At 51.6% G+C, this 16,618-nt stretch overlaps 1 protein-coding gene across 10 annotated transcripts; it reads left to right on the top strand.

Annotated features, from left to right (window-relative positions):
- The first annotated feature begins 5,545 nt into the window (after positions 1-5,545).
- Positions 5,546-15,539, top strand: LOC141732845 (von Willebrand factor A domain-containing protein 5A-like). 10 transcript variants are annotated; one of them, XM_074562281.1, is made up of 19 exons: positions 5,546-5,727; positions 6,575-6,701; positions 6,822-6,880; positions 7,222-7,469; positions 7,575-7,797; positions 8,154-8,296; positions 8,436-8,565; positions 8,998-9,125; positions 9,398-9,486; positions 9,926-10,070; positions 10,395-10,474; positions 11,574-11,685; positions 12,019-12,183; positions 12,308-12,411; positions 12,766-12,947; positions 13,127-13,330; positions 13,836-14,059; positions 14,268-14,394; positions 14,599-15,539. In XM_074562281.1, exons 3-19 carry the CDS (start codon positions 6,832-6,834, stop codon positions 14,676-14,678), a joined length of 2,433 nt encoding a protein of 810 aa, XP_074418382.1. In that variant the 5' UTR covers positions 5,546-5,727; positions 6,575-6,701; positions 6,822-6,831; the 3' UTR covers positions 14,679-15,539. The 10 variants fall into 10 exon arrangements, with proteins under 10 accessions (XP_074418382.1, XP_074418386.1, XP_074418385.1 ...); XM_074562285.1 differs by having other exon boundaries at positions 6,802-6,880; positions 7,425-7,469; XM_074562284.1 differs by having other exon boundaries at positions 6,802-6,880; positions 7,350-7,469.
- The last annotated feature ends 1,079 nt before the right edge of the window (positions 15,540-16,618 follow it).

Raw genomic sequence — 16,618 nt, 5'->3', positions numbered from 1 at the left:
TTTCTCCTGGTTTTTTTTGGTGACTACGCATAGCCCTCATAATAGTTCAGGATTTTTGAACAGGGAAAAAAAAAATAAAGCCTCATGTAGAACCTAGATGGCTCTCTCTTAAGTAGAAATCTATCTGCCAGTCAGACAAACCGTGCCTGGAACTCAGATGGCTGCACTGGCTGGATCTCCAATGACTATTGGGAAATATGCTTATAGATGCCTTGATGTAGATATCTTAATACTGAAGTAAGTCCTGCCCTTGAAGTTCTAATCTCATAAATTCCACCCTTTCTGAACTTCAAAAAATGCTGTAGGTCCCCAAATGCAGTTTAAACATTGTTCCTGTCAAAGAGCTCGGTGTAGGCTCTAAGAAAAGAGCACCGGGTCCAAAACAAAACCAGAGAATAAACATAAAAATTGAAAATACAGTTTCCCTGGTTCTCCCCCAACAACTAACAAGAGACATTTCAGCATAATTCTGATTTCTAATTATTCTGCAGAAATTATTTTCTAATTATTTTGTACAATATATAGTCTGCCTTCATCATCTGAAGTGCACACTGCTGAGACACATTCAACACCTTGTTCACCAGGCCTCCAGCCTGTCCTCTGGAGGGGGCTTATTTTGTCCCAGGTGCAGGACTTTGCAAATGACTAGCTATACTGAAATTACAACAACCTCTTCTATGATGTAAATAAATACTGTAAGAAGGGCTTTTGGTGGATTTCAGCTCAATCCACTACGTTCACTCAAAATACACCCTCAAGTCCAAGCTGCCTTTGGAGGGTCTCTCAAGAGTCAGTCTGCTGAGAACATCAACTGGAGTCTTGTGCACTTTTCTAGAAAAGTCAGAACATGCAAGGCTTGGAGAAGAAAGCTACTTTAGTCCATCCCTGGAATAAGTACTGACACCCAAAAGCAAAACGTTATGAATGCCTTAATAATAAAAGCAAGAAACAAGCAATAAACTTTAGAAGGAAATACTACTTCACTACACCAAAAGATTTTTTTATGATCCATACATTTTTAACTGTAAGAAGTGTTGATATTTGCCTCTTTCCCATCTGTCTATTGATTATAGTTTGATTATAGATTGATTATCTCATGATTATATTTTTGTCTTGTTTTGCTATTCGTTTGCTTTTGTTTGGCTATAAATAGTATAAGAATTTTAAATGAACAGTTCCAACAATTAGTTTACCATTTCCAAAAAAATCACAGAATCACAGAATGGTTTGGGTTGGAAGGGACATTGAAGATCATCTAGTTCCAACCCCCTGCCCTGGATAGGGTCACCTCCCACTAGACCAGGTTACTCAAAGCCCCGTCCAACCTGGCCTTGAACACCTCCAGGGATGGGGCATCCACAACTTTCCTGGGTATCCCTCTATTTCAGCTGAGTCCATTCTTCACATTTGAAATGTCTTTGTTGTAACTTCCCGTGTTCCCGACATGGAAATGTTGAAAAATGGTGTTAACTTTGGAGAAGAAAAGCCATCCTAAGAGAATGCTCCTGTCCATAGCTCTACCTCACTAACGCTGTAATTCCTGAAGCAGTCAATCAAGTCGATACTCAGTTGTCCTGTCCATCTGCTAAATTATCTGGCAAGCCAATGGCATTCTCTTCTGCATGAGCATGCAGTTTTCCTGAATTTATTCCTGTTCATCCCATTGTTTAAACATTCCGTAGTCTAATTGCCCCTGAAAATTTCTATCACCTGTCCCTCTCTCCATTGAGCCAGCTATTTTCAGGGTTCATGTCCTGAGGAAACTGGAGGTCAGTGGGACCAGAGTAAAAGATATCACTTTCTTTAATAGAGATTTTTTTCTTTCTTTCATCAAAAAAGACCTTGAAATTGTTTTGCAGTGGTGACGAACATTCCTCCTGTTTCTGTGCATAGTTAGTACCAGGTAAAGACAGTGCTAATTAGAGCAGGCAAAGGCTTTGCAAGGAGAGCCTTTGACCCTGCTGTGGGCTGCGGTGACAAGAGAATAGACTGTAATAAGAACTATCTTATTCCCAGCACATGAATCAAAGTTTGACTATGGCCACTTGTTGCTTGGCGACAAAGATACTTTTCCTCTCTCTGCCTTATTCCCTCCAGGATATAAGCGGGGCTAATTTCCTTTCAAAACACCTTCATTTCTATTCTTCTTGTCATGCATAATTAAAACAAATGACAAATGAAAATTATACTGTACTTATTCATTGAAACACATCTGAGAGGCCCCTGATCAGCTACAGGATGCTTGCAACTCTATGGGGAGTGGCAGAAAACCACACGCAGAGCTCATTATGTCTGTCAGCATTTTAATGAGCCCCGTGAGGAATGTGGTGCTGCCTCCCTGTTACTTTGTAGCTGTGGCAAAATCTGGCAAGCTGCCTTGAAGAAATGACAGGCAGAAGCAGAAGGAAAAGTTACTTGGAGTTTAATGGAGCCCAGTGTGAGATGCGAGACCAGAAACGTAATTGGACAATGTGCTCCCACCAGGACTCAGCAGAAACTCACAGACTTTGATTACAGGCAGCACAGAAAGCCATAGACATCTCCTGTATCAAACTTCCCTTACAGAAGTCAAACGGCAATCCCCAGGTGCCGGGAAGGTGGTCCTCTCAGTCAGCAATCTCCACACACGGCACGTGGAAAGGAAATGGCCGTGGACCCACCTCTCCAAACCTGCCCTTCTGAAACACTGGCAGATGCAGGGGTTCTGCTCCCCAGGCTTCCGTTATAACGATCAGCCAAGACACTGTGACTGCAACACACACTGCTGACACATTCATGAACCACAAGCCACCCTAACTCACAGCTCCCTCCTTCCACCTCGATCTGAGCCATCTCTGGATTCAAACACCTGCAGTCTTAAATGTTGCACCGCAGCCCCCATCCTCTGTTACATTTGACCTTGAACATCTCTTTCTCTGCTCTGTGAGATCAAAACCATGGGCTTAATGGCTTTTCTTGATGTCGTGTATCCCACTACCTCTTGCCAGAGCTCTGATAATGCTCCAAGTAAGGACCTACAACAGTCTACTTTATGGTGTAAGAACAAATTCCAGCAATGTTCATTACCTCCTTGTTACAATGGAGATAAAAGAGACTGACCAAATGATCCTTTGGTACTGCCCTCTGCTTCCCAAGTTTTGCTCCCTGCAACTCACGGAGAACACTCATGCTGTCACCATCACTGAATGAGCACTTGTTCACTTCTTTGGAGTGAAACCTCAAGTCTACATCACAACAAAGGCAGAATATGGGCTTGCAAATAGTTTGAGATTCCCTGGAGTACCCCACCTGGCATCCAACTGCATACTCAGAAGAGTGTGGTTTTCTTATAGTTTCTACATCATATTTAGTGGCCTGATGAGAATGTCCAGGTACCCCAGGGCACCTCAAATGTTTGGACAGATGAACTGACCTCTGTACAGCTGTATTTGGCAACCCAAAGATGGGCATAAATTCCAGAAGCCAAAAGGAGTTCATTCCATCTTCGCTGCTGTAATAGTCACAACTAGACTACAAGAACTGGCCCAAGAACTATCTTTTCGATCTATAGTACAACAAAGATGATATATCAAGTCTGAAATAGTCATGTTTGCTCTAGCTGGAGTCCTGGAGAGAGAGAAACACCTCCAGAAGACAACTCTTTCCACATGTCCTGGAGACATCCCTTGCCACTATACTCATCAGGCACCTTTTTCTCCGCTACATGTCTAGATTTGCAGCATTATTATTTTTCACATGTACTGTGACTGACAGAGTCCCTCTAGATGCACAGGGTGCAACCAGGGTGTGAATCACATAAGTTTTCACTCCATTCCTGAATTCCAAGTTCCAACCGTCCACAAGAAGGCAAACTTCATTCACTCTTGGGCTAATCCACAAATTCCCTCTGTGTTGTGGTGAGACTCTCCAGCTTGCTTGTTTCAGGGACTATAACCACAGACAATAGGAACAAAATCTCATTATTTGGCTCCCTCTGCAGTTCTCCATCAGTAACGCAGGAAGTCTTGCAAACCCAGACACTGCTGGTTGCCTTTGCACGTCATAACTGTTGAAACAGTTTCCTGCATGTTCCTTGTTCATCCTTTTACAACTAATGTAGCAATAGAAGGGACGGAGTTAACTTTCCCCACAGCAGCCCTCACAATGCTGTGCTTTGTAGCTAGAACTGTGTTGATAACACACCAGTGTTCTGGCTACTGCTGAGCAGTGCTCGCACAGCATCAAGGCTGAATGTCCCACGCCCTACCCCTCCGTCCCCAAAGGCCAGTAGGCTGGGGGTGGGTTGGGAGAGGACATTAGCCAGGACAGCTGACCCAGTCTGACCAAAGAGATATTCTATGCTGTATGACATCATGCTAAGCAATCAAACCTAAGACAAAGGAGGAGGAAAGGGGCGCATTCGTTATGACGTTGTTTGTCTTCCGAAGAAACCAGTATGTGTACTGAGCTCCTGCTTCCCGGGAAGGGGCTGGACATCGCCTGCTGATAGGAAGGAGAGAATAAATATTTTTTTCCTTTTTTTTCCTTTGCTTCTGTGTACAACCTTTCCTTTTGCTTTATTAAACTGTCTTTATCTCAGCCCACAAGTTTTTCATCTTACTGCACTCTCCCAGTGAGAAACAGCCAGGATGTGCTCTGGGAGCAACACATCTGAAGTCCAGTGCAATTTGGCCCTTCGAGTGTCTTGGTGCCCCGATGAGGTGGGTTGTCTCAACCAGGGGCTGGCTGCCAGGGAGGCATGTGCATGGGGCTGGCTCCTGCACGGAGAATGGAGATGGAGCTTCCCGATACAGCAGATGAGAGGACACACCCATGTCAAAAGTAGGTATATAAGCCTGAGCTGGTGTGCAAACTCTCCCCATTCCTCAGCTGGCCAGTATGTTGGGTTTGCTTCTTTGCAATCGACCGCCCAATTAACGGCCTAGCATTATTCAGCGTATGGCCCTGAGCCCAGTCTCCAAATCTGCAGTCGGTGCTGCAGGCCTGGCAAGGGGACAGGTTCCTGGTGGGACGAGTGCCACCTCCTCAGCCACCCAGAAGACACCGCCCTGGTTGCAGAGCCCCCTTGGCAGCTGCGGCCCATTGCACCGGGTGTGAGGGCAGAGCGGAAGGGCTGGGCAGAGCCCCTTTGGCCAGGAGCAGGCCTGCAGGGGCCTCTGCAGCCCCTTCCTCGGCTGTGCCCGGAGCATCCTGCGCTCGGGCGCGGGCGGGGCGGGGGCGCGGGTGCTCCCGCCGCTGCAGCAGCTCTTGCCGCGCTCCCGCCCACTCGCCACTTTGGCTTCCGAGGCGGAGTGAGGGGTCCAGGGACCCCGGTCAGATTCCCTCCACCGGGGCTGTCCCCTCTCCATCCCACAGCCTCCCGGCGGTGTCCGCTGCCCCCACAGCCCCCAAGGGAACCAGTCGCCCCGGTGCCGGGGAGGAGGTTTGCAGCGATCCCAGTGCCGATCCCAGTGTCTCCGCCCCCCTGCCCCTGCCTCCCCGCCTTCCCGGACGTCTGTCTGTCCGCCTGCCCCTCCACCTCTCTCTCCATCACAGCCATCCCTCCTCCTTGCGTAGCCCTGCATCTTCCTGCCAGACCGAGCATCTCTCTCTGTCTCTGCAGCCCTCCCCCCTCTGTTCCCATATCTCGTTCGTCTGCCCCTTACCCTCTCTCCCCCTTCCTCTTCCATCTCTCCCTCCATCCGTCTGATCGTCAGTCCGTCCCTGCTGACTCTGGCCTTGATTCTGGTGAGTGTCTGCTTGTTTGTGCTTCGTTTTGTTATTCTGGCCTTATTCTCTGTTCATTGTCCCTGTGCGCTGAGGAGAGCTCGCTCCTATTCAATCCATCCCTCTCTCCATCCCTCACCCCTACTCCCCCAAGGACGTACACCCTAGTTGCTCTGTCTGACCACCCTGTCAGCACAATGGTGGGGTGGGGATTTTTCTGGTGCTCCCCACCCTGTCACCCCAGAGTGAGAAGGGGGGAAATTGAGGCAAATGCGTCTGAACCAGAGAGATCTATGTGGATGGGTCTGGAGTGGAGGGTGGTCCCTTTCACCTCCTGGCACTTGGCTGGAAGACAGCCAGATATGACTTGAACTACACCCTCCCCCTCATGCCTTTCTGGGATTTGCTCTGCAATCATGTCCTGGCCTCATTTCTCTCTCCATCATGTTCCTCTTATTACCTAGACTTTCAACCTGCCCTCACAAGCTACTCCATCAACATATCCTCATGTGTGCGGTCTCCTGTGCAGCTACATTGACACAATACTGTTAGTGATGGGTACCTGCTCATCTCTTCTGAAACGGACCCCTCTGCCTCTCCATCTATCCATTTCAACAAAAATTCTGATGTCTCTCTGCCCATCCATCTTTCCCAAAATGGACCTTGTCTGCCAGTCTGTCCGTCCAGCCATGGATGGAGAGCCATGTATTGTTCATCCCAATTCAGTCCCTCCCTTCCTTCCTTCCTTCCTTCCTTCCTTCCTTCCTTCCTTCCTTCCTTCCTTCCTTCCTTCCTTCCTTCCTTCCTTCCATCCATGCACTCTTGCTTTCACACCTTCTTCCCTCTGTCTTCCCTTGCTATTCCTTAGTTCTCTTCAAGATTCTCCCATGCTGGGGGTGGAGTCCAGACCTCTTCAATGCAGAGATACTCCTGGTGACAACCCAGTGCTCATGAACAGGGATTCTGGACCCCTGGGTTTGCTTTGGCTATACATGGTGGGTTGGGGCTTCCAGCTACGTGTGTAGGACAGGAAATGACAAGGAATCTTCACCAATGAGGGGCTGACATGGTTTCTGTGGATCTCTCCTCTTACAGAAGAACCTTCTTGTCTGCAGGTCTCCAGAAATGTGGCATCAGAGCTTTGGACTTCTAGGAAAATCCTACGCCCATGACAGTGAGCTGGGGATCGGACAGCTGAGGGACATTTTGGTGATGGGAATGCTCCCAAGGGGGGACAAAAAAAGGAGGACTGTAGGCAGCTATAGGATGAAACAAGGATGAGAATGGTCAAGAACTCTACAGGAAATGGGTGGGGACCAGAGATATGGGGAAAAAGGGAAAAAGGGGAGTGGAGGGCAGACACTGTTTGCTGGTAGGCTCACAATAGACCCTCAGTAATGTTGGTCACCTAGTCTTGGTTTTCAGAGTGGGAACAGCCACATAGTTGAAGCAGCCCCAATCACCTCCTTGTGTCATTCATGTGTGCTGATGGACAGGTTGCATCTCTCCCAACAGCAACAGGATCCTTTTTCCTGGGGAAGTGGCTCCGCGTACCCCTGTACCCAGTATCTCTGTGCAGTGCTGTTGTAGATGTTGCTATCCAGGATTATGTGGCTGATGTGGCTGCCGAACTTATCTACCAGAATAAGAGTCAGACCTCCACGGAAGTCCTCTTCGTCTTCCCCCTGGGCCCTCACATGGCCATCTACTCCTTCCAGGCCCGCAGTGAGGATGCCAAGGTCCACGCTGTGCTGCAAGATGAGGTACCAGCATCCAGGGATGAATGGGCGAACCACCACAGGGGCATGGGATGAGCAGCCCATGGCCTGCCTGGTGATCAGCTTTCTGTCCCTCCCTGTCCCTCCCAGGTCCAGCAGCCGCACGAGGCTACAGGGGGCTGGGAGAATCTGGAATACCTTCGGGATCAGTCTGAGTATCCAGGCGAGGCATTTGCCTGCTTCCTGGGCACCCTGTCCCCTGGCAGGGAGGTGGTCGTGACCTTGCGCTACGTCCAAGAGCTGCCACGGGAGCCAGATGGAGCAGCCCGTTTTGTGCTGTCACCCACACTGAATCCCTACGGAACACTCTATGGTGAGTGACCCCACAAGGAACCTGCCCTCCCAGTCACACACCCCACAGAAGGATCACAGGGTCCCCGTGTACTTTATGAACAGACTTGATGCAACTTCCCTTGGCACCCACAGGGGGACCCATATTGGTTCCCCATGCAGCCCCTGAACAGATTCACATATTCTTCCTTGTGCCCCATGTGGGGATCCACACCTCCCACACACATTTCCCATAAACAGACTCTTGGACCCCTCCATACACCTTATTGACAGCCCCCAATTCTCTCCACATGTCCTAAATAGGGGTGCAAAATCCTGCTGCGCGCACCCGCACAGGGAGAGCCTTTGTGCTACCCCGGGCCATGTTTCTCCTTGCAGTCTGGAATTGTCGCACTAGCAAGCTGCACTACAGCCTGCTGCTCACCGCTAGCCTACAGTCACCCCGTGGAGTGGTCGATGTCCAGGCCAACTTTGCCCTCACCCCTTTGATCTACACTGCCCAGGACCACAGCACTGCACAGGTATGTCCTCCTGCGTGCCAGGATCCCAGGGGGAGCTGGGGAAGGGTGTCTTCACTGAGAAAAAGGGGATGCACTGGTGTCAGGGCCTGTGCTCCCGGCCAAATGCTGGCTCTGGTCCCCTCCTCCTGTGTATTACCAGGCACCCCTTCTTCAGGTCTCACTGGCTGGCAGCCCCCAATGTCATCATGATTTGGAGCTGCTGGTATATTATGGAGACCCCACTGCAGTCAGTGCTGTGGTGGAGAAGGGAGACCCTGAGGCCCCTCCAGGTGAGTACAGCTGGGGAGGAAACATGGAGGCACCTCTGGGTTGCAGCAGGCACTGGGGCACAGGGTGACACTAGGAGGCGAGGTATCGTTGGACACTGGGATGGGAATAGTAGGCATTCAGATGGCATAGTTTGGGTCCTGGTGCTCCAGGGTGGGGTGCTGGGGACACTGTGGTGAGCTATCAGCTATAGCAGGATGCACATGTGAGGTTCTATGTTAGGTCTCACTGGGTAGCTGTATTGGAGACACTGGATTGGAATACATGAGGCACTGGGCTGTGCAATTGGTGGACAGTGCAGTAGGGTATTGAGGTACCAGTGTAGGGCACCACAGGCTCTGGGATGGTGGAAGCCCAAAGCACAATGAGAATCAGTACCAGAAGGAGGAGGGAGGTCCTTATCTAGCCTTCATCCCACCCCATGCCTCCTCCAGGCTCCCTCCTTGGTGACCCCATGGTGTTGGTGACGCTGGCACCCAGCATCCCTGAGGCAGTGCCTGGGCAGCGCCAGTCTGGAGAGTTCATCTTCCTCCTGAACACCACATTCCTCGAGCATGCACAGGTACCTCCTCAGAGCAGGGACCAGGATGGGGTGGAGGAGCAGGCTGAGGGGGAGCGGGCCAGGGCAGGTGTTTATGCAGGGACAGAGGCATGAGGGGGGATTGGTGGGGCCTGAAAAGGGCCTGAAATAACTTGTGTGACCAGCAGAGTTCAGGGCACTGGCTTGGGTCACCCAGGAGAGACCAGAGGCTTTAAGAGGACCAGGCTATGGGCCAAGGCACCTGTACTCCTTACAAGTGCCTCCCAAGACCTGCCTGCTGTGTCTTTCCACAGGACTCCCTGCTCTTCCTTCTCAAAAGCCTGCCCCTGGGCTGCTACTTCAACATCTACTGCTATGAAGAAACCTCTGTGGGCATCTACTCGTAAGCAAACATGGCACAGGCTGGGTGCTATGGTGCTGGATTGGGTGCTGTGGGTAGGGCTGGATACTGTGGGGCATGGTCAGGTGCTGGAATGGGTGCTATGAGGAAGGGTTAGATGCTGGAGGGCACGGGTGCATGTTCTGATGCTGGATGGTATAAGGCAAGGCTGGGTGCAGGAGGGCTCGACTAGCTGCGGGAGGGCAGGGCTGGATTCTGGGGTTGTCCTCTTTGTGGCATTATGGGACAGCACCTCTTGGGCTTCTGCTGAGAAGAGACTTGTAGGAACTACGAAGCCAGGTCTCTGGAAGAACTACTACGGGGCGGGGACTTGCAGAGGACCTTAGGGCATAGCTGTGGGAAGTGCTATGGGACAGGGTCTCAGGAGCACTAGGGCCAGCACAGAGCAATGTGCTCTCCAAACATGCTCTGTCCCCTGCAGGCAAAGTGTCGAATATACTCAGGACAACCTGACCGAGGCCATGCGGCGCATCCCCTCCACCGGCTCCAGTCTGGGTGACTCCAATCTGCTGGAAACCCTCCGCTCAGTCTACAATACCCCTCGTCCCCACCGCCATCCACGACAGGTCTGGGTACAGGGGCATGGAGGGGTGGAGGGACAGGTGTCCAAGGGGAGAGAGAGAGGACACAGGAGTGTGGGTGGAAGGAACCACCCAAAGTACACGGTGGTCACAAGGGAACAAGGATGGTACTGTGGGTCGGGGAGGGGGGAATGGAGAGGTGGGTCTGTATCTTTGGGGGTTTCTGCCCCTGAGTGGATATCTCTCCCTAGGGTACTCTCTCTACAGAGGGTCTCTCTGCTGGACCCCTCTCTCCATTTCAGGGGCCTGCTCTCCCCATTTGGGGGTCACTGTGCCAGACCCCCACCACTCATGTCCCCTGTCTCTCAGCTCTTCATCTTTATGGCTGGGCTACCCCCTGATGTGGAAGCCATTGCAGCTGAGGTCTGCCGTCACCGCAACAGCCACCGGTAATGGAGACTCGCTCCCCAGTCCTCCAGTCATCCTTTGCTTGCCCAGTCATTTCCATCCCTTCCATGCTTCGTGACCAGCAGAAGTAGGGAGGTGATTGTCCCCCTGTACTCAGCATTGGTGAGGCCACACGTTGAGTAATGTGTCCGGTTCTGGGCACCTCAATATGAGAGAGATATCGAGGTGCTGGAGCGAGTGCAGAGGAGGGCAACGAAGCTGGTGAAGGGCCTGGAGAATAAATCTAATGAGGAGAGATTGAAGGAGCTGGGACTGTTTAGTTTGAGGAAGAGGAGGCTGAGGGTAGACCTCATCGCTCTCTACAACTACTTGAAAGGACATTGTCGAGAGGTTAGTGCTGGTCTCTTCTCACAGGTAATTAGCGATAGAACAAGAGGGAATGGCTTCAAGCTGCAACAGGGTAGGTTTAGACTGGACATTAGGAAAAAATTCTTCACAGAGAGAGTGGTCAGACATTGGAATAGGCTGCCCAGGGAGGTGGTGGAGTCACCATCCCCGAATGTGTTTAAGACTCGTTTAGATGTGGTGTTAAGGGATATGATGTAGGGGAGAACTTTGTAGAGTGGAGTTGATGGTTGGACTCGATGATCCCAAGGGTCTTTTCCAACCTAAATGATTCTATGATCCCTGATGAGGGTCCCTGTTCACTAGTGCCTGTCCCAGTCCTTGGGTGCCTCCAGTGTCCCAAAGACCCTTCCCACCCAGCACAGCTCTCCAGTGCCAAGCTCCCATGTGGCAGTCTTTGCGTACTACTCCCACAACCAAGGCACCTTTCACAGAGTGAGCAGGGAGACTGAGGCACAGGGCTTGTACACCCTGATGTGTCCCTAAGCTCTCTCTCAGCCCCACTAGACTCACCCCAGCTCTGCCCCAAGTCCCAGCTCTCCTCTGCCAGCTCCCTGTCTAACCCCAGCTCCAACCCCAGGCCCTCACTCCCTGCTCTTCCTCCTGCCCCCTTGTTCTGCAACCCAACTTTGTTCTTCCAGCTTTAACTCCAGCCTGTGTCCTCCAGCTCTACTCCACATCCTTGCGCCCACCTCTGGCTCTCATTTCTGACACCTTTCCCTGCTTCCCCCATAGGTGTTTCTCCTTCTGCTTCTCTGAGGACAGCGCTGCCCTGGCTATGGCCCTGGCCAAGGAGACAGGGGGTGAAGCTGCCTACGTCTCCTCTGACAGCAGTAGGAGCCTTGTGGTAGGAACCCAGGAGTCCTGGCAGGTCCCCCTCTATTCCACAGGCACACTGACTTCCAAGTACCCCAGCACCTGCACTGCCCACACACAGTAGTCAAGACCCAGCTGCCCCAGGACCCCAGGCACTCACTTTCCCTGACTCTACCCACACTGAGAACCCAGGTGCCCAGGCTTCTACCCCACTACAACCCACAGACATCACTGCACCCAGGGAACCCAGCTGGCACAGGTCACCCCACACATTCCACTGTCCCCCAGAGACCCCCAGCATCGGGGGACATGGGCTGAACCCTGGTGGAGCTGCCAACTGTGGTGTCCTGCCCTCTGTCGCCAGGTGCTGAAGTGCCTGAAGCAGGCCCTCAAGCCAGCAGCTGAGGGAGTCTCTCTGAGCTGGACCCTGCCCCGCGGCCTGGAGGTTGAGGTGCTGGGGGGCACTCCTCAATCCATCTTCCAGGGTCAACACAACCTCCTCTATGCCCAGATCCATGGACAGGCACAGGTGAGAGCTGGGCCTACAGTTACCTTCCAGTAGCCTCCCAGTAATCTTTCAGTAACTTTCCAATATCCCCCAGTAACCATCTTGTGTCCCCAGTAACCTCCAGTAGCTTCCCATGTGTTCACAGGATACAACAGTGGCCAAAGGGGTCATGACCTTGCAGTACAGCCTGGATGGCCAAGATGTCACTTACACCATTGAATTCCCCCTGTGCCCACAGGGAGATGGCCGGTGAGAGCCCGTCCTAAGGGAAGATGCATGCATCCCCCACATTGCTAACATTGACTCCAGCTGAGGAGGAGCCCAGATAGATTACGCATTCCCACCTTCCACACACAATCCCAAACTGGCAGAGAACCCAGGTGTCCAAGCATGCCTCCCTTCCCTGATTTGACCCCACAGTGGTAGGACCCAGAAACCTGGGCATCACTTTCAGACAGACAAGGACCCAGGCGTCCAGGTTTCCCCTCTGTCCATCCTCAGCCCTGAAGGGAAAGAATTCAGGTGTCCAGGCTCTCTCTCTGTCCACCTTCTCCTAACATGAAGATAAGCCAGGTGGTCAGGCTCACCCCATTCTGTCCCCAGGCTGGCTGGGCATCGTCTGGCTGCGAGGTGCTTGATGAAGAGGTTGTTGCCAGAGTCTGTGAGTGGGTCAGGGGAGGAACCAAGACATCGTGCAGTTGAGATCAGCCTCACTTCAGGGATCATCTGCCCCTTTACCAGCTATGTGGGGGTTCGCACACCACAGAGGGTCACCTGGTACCAAAGTAAGGAAAGACATTTCTGGGAAAGAGCTGGTGGGGCAGCTCCATGGGATGTTTTCATTCCACTGGATCTGGAACCCCAGCCACAGGGCACCCCCAGTCTTGCGGGGTAGGCCCCGTCACCACCAGGTGCTTCTTTCCCATCTGTTTAATTCAGCCCCTTGCCCTCTTTGCTCTCAAAGGGCCCCTGGCACTGTTGCCACCCCGCCAGTCACTCATCCCCTGCCAGATCGTTGAACTTCGTGGCTCCAGGATCTCTTCCTGCTATCCTAAGAGCATCTGGGTCCCACCTGGCTGGCTGACAGCGGTGCGTGCATCATGGCTTGCCCTCCGTCAACTTACCCATGACATTGCTGCCCTGCCCCAGAGGAGAGCTTGCTCAAAAGGTATGGGGCCTTGACCCACATGGGAGATGTCGGGATAACCTAATATCTTATAGAAGGGTTATGCTGCCATGTCTTGCCCATGGCATGGAAACCAATGAATTTTGCCTTTACCCCTTCCCTTAGTTACCCTTAAACCTGCAAGTCCTTCAGCAAATATCAGACCCAGCTCAAGGACACCCAGGGATGGGGCAGGGATGGTGCTGGATCATAAATACACGTTTGGATAAAATGTTTTGGGAGAGTATCAAGGGAGGTCCTGGGACATGGCTTGGAAGGAATGACAGGAGAATAGGCAATGACCGAGGTTGGAGATGAGTTAGGGGTGTCCAGAAAGAGCTGTGGATGGGTCTGCTCTGGGGACGTACAGGAAGGAGCTTAGACTGCAGGTAGCTGCCTAAAGAAGAGCAGAGATAATGTTCTGGAGCATTATTATTGCGCAGGGGAGTAGAGAGAGGTCAGATTCCTGTCATTCTCCCAACCTTGCTGTTCACATCTCCTCCCACAGCATGTAAACCACCACCACCACTTTTTTCTTCTCTCAAGTATGTGGATCCCATGGAATTTGGTTTGTGCTCTTCAACTTTGTGGCGATGGTGCCCTGAAGCCGCTGCCAAGTGTCAGGAGCTGGTGGCCCTGCAGAATGCAGATGGCTCCTGGGCCCTCAGCTCAGGACTGGCCTCTGTGCTAGAAGTTGATGAGGATGAAATCAAGGGAAAGATGCCTGATGAGGTAAGGGGAGAACCTCTTACGGTGGCAGCATGTCATCCTGGAGCAGTGGGAGCCCATTGGCTGGTGGCAACACTGGCATCCAAAGGGCAGACAGAGAGGAATGAAGGGATCAGAAACCAGAAGCCACAAAGGAAGGGGTGGGAAGCAGTGAGGGGGCAGGGAGGATGCTCAGCACTGCGTGCTAGTCTCAGTTGTTGTTCTACTACAGGTCATGGAGCCAAGCATCTGGGCCACAGTGATGGCTGTGACGTGGCTACACAGACATGACGAGTATTACCAAGACCTCTGTGAGCTGCTGGAGGCCAAGGCTGTGACCTGGCTGTGCAGCCAAGCTGGTGAGTCTTGATGATCCTTCTCCTGCTGATCCCCACAGAACAGCCTCCTCCATTCTCTCTCCAGTGGGACCTGCCTCACCCCTTTGCAGGACCACAATTTCCTGGGGGCAGGTGAAGGAGTCCTGTGTCTCCATTCTCCTTTCCATTTGTGGAGTCTCCCTCCTGCCTAACTTCCCTAGTGTGCCTGTCTCTCTCTGACTGCAGTGTCTCAGCTGGACAAGTGCCTGGAGACAGCCAACACCCTCCTTGGGAGCAGCGTGAAGCCAAGTGTTTTCAGGCTCTGAGCTCAACACGTGCCTGTGCTACAGATCAGCAGCACCTGCAGAGATAAAAAGGGCCAGAAAGTATAGCCTAAATTCACCTACCATGCTGGGATACCACTATTGCTACCAGCTGCGATCTTACATTACAGATGAATTCTCACTGCTTATGTCTTATACCAGTTGGGCTGAACCTGTAGCATGCCGAACTCCTCAAGAGAAAGCCTCTAGTTCAGAGCCTCCAGCGTGTTTGGTTTGGATGGAGGTGGGAGTGGGAAGGAAGCATCACATTCTCCAGTGGTTGCGCTTCCTGCATTTGGCTTTGGCAAAATGGGCTACTGGCCTCCACAAAGGTGGTGCTTAGGGAGATGGTTTAGTGGTGGTTTTGGTAGTGTTAGGTTAACAATTGGACTTGATGGTCTGCAGGGTCTTTTCCAATGCAAATTATTATATGATTCTATGGTTTCTGTCCTGACGAGAGACTGCTGTGCACACCAGAAGAGTGTTTAGAGGTGTCAACGGCAGTGGCTCCCAATGAAGGACTCCTGCTGCACCCCACTCACCGAACTCTTCCCTTTACCCCATAAGGTCAGGCTGTGTCAGGAACTCCCGTATCTGCGTTGCCATGTAAAACAATCATTTTGGAAGTAAAACTCTCATCCGCATCAGTCCCAGCCCATCACAATGTCCAAGAGAACTCATGTGGGGCGAGATTGATTTGAAAACTAGTAGTATGTTGGAGGTGGAACAGCAGGAGGTTTTGATTAGCAAACCAGTCATGAAATGTACCACCTCCTGCCCCAGCACCCTTAATTCATGGGTCTCATGCCGTGTTGGCAAAGTCTCTGATTCATTTTCCAATAAACAGTGAATCTTCCCTAAGCCAAAAGGTGCAACATAGTCTTTATTTCAGTCGGGTCTATGATCCTTCCTTCCAGGGGCCATCTATAAGTCACCAGGAGGGGCACGAAAGGTCGCTTCCCAGAGAGCTGTGTATTGTAATACAGTGAATAAGGGACTGCCATTGCTCTTGGAAGAACATAGATCTGTTCTAGGTTAGCAAGACAAGAGTTAAGGACATGCCAGGCTTTTTCTAGACTCCTTTTGGCTTGAACTTATTTCAGCTTGCTCTTAGAGGTACCGGCTGTAGCAACATTTGCCCAGCAGATCGATGACTGATATCTAACTTATCCTAGCTGTAACAGAAAAGTTGTCAGGTGATTAATGTCCAACTTGGTTTTAGCTTTAACTTTTTAACTCCATTGGAGCATGCGACTCTGAAGATAAATGCTGTTCTCCCTTTAAGCTTCATCTCTGCTATCTGGAGCAGACACAGCGCTAATGTCTGAGTGCATTGGCAACCCCCTCCTTCCCTGGGCGTCAGTGGGGAGACAGAGGAGTCACCTTCCCCAGAGATGCAAATGGGATGGGGCTGAGAGGAATGTCCCTGCCACACTTCTTGGGGTGCAGAAGGAGGAAAGAAGGGCATTGGGGACCTCCCATTTTGGAGAGGTGAATCATGGCTGTGAGGAAGTACTGGTAGCTCAGCTTACTTCAGCCACCAACAAATGCATTGTTGACCCAGGGACAGGTTTTGGCTTCTTCCCTCCAAGATACTTCCAAGGGTTGATCGAACTTGGTCTCCATGGCCTGGAGGGAATACCAGACTCTGCTTCTTTCTCCCCATTGACCACTGGCAGAGGCTGAAAAGGCAACCTCAGTCAGCCACGGCCGCCTAATTCTGAAGGAGTCAATCCTACTTTAGTCTTCTGCAGAATGTGAGCTGAATCCCCTTTTCGGAGCCTCACCAGGCTCTGCTGCATCAGTTTGGAAAAGGCTGTGCTTGTTGCCCCACCTCAGTTTCTCTTTTTCTCACAGCAGGCTGAAATGCTTTGGAGGTCTGGGGAGGGACAGCCATTGCCTGAGGTGTTGAAACAGTTTGCACCCACTCAGAGCTTTCATCC

The sequence above is a fragment of the Larus michahellis genome, chromosome 18 (genome assembly GCF_964199755.1).
Source record: "Larus michahellis chromosome 18, bLarMic1.1, whole genome shotgun sequence".
Lineage (NCBI taxonomy): Eukaryota > Metazoa > Chordata > Aves > Charadriiformes > Laridae > Larus > Larus michahellis.
This window is presented reverse-complemented; position numbering and strand designations above follow the sequence as displayed.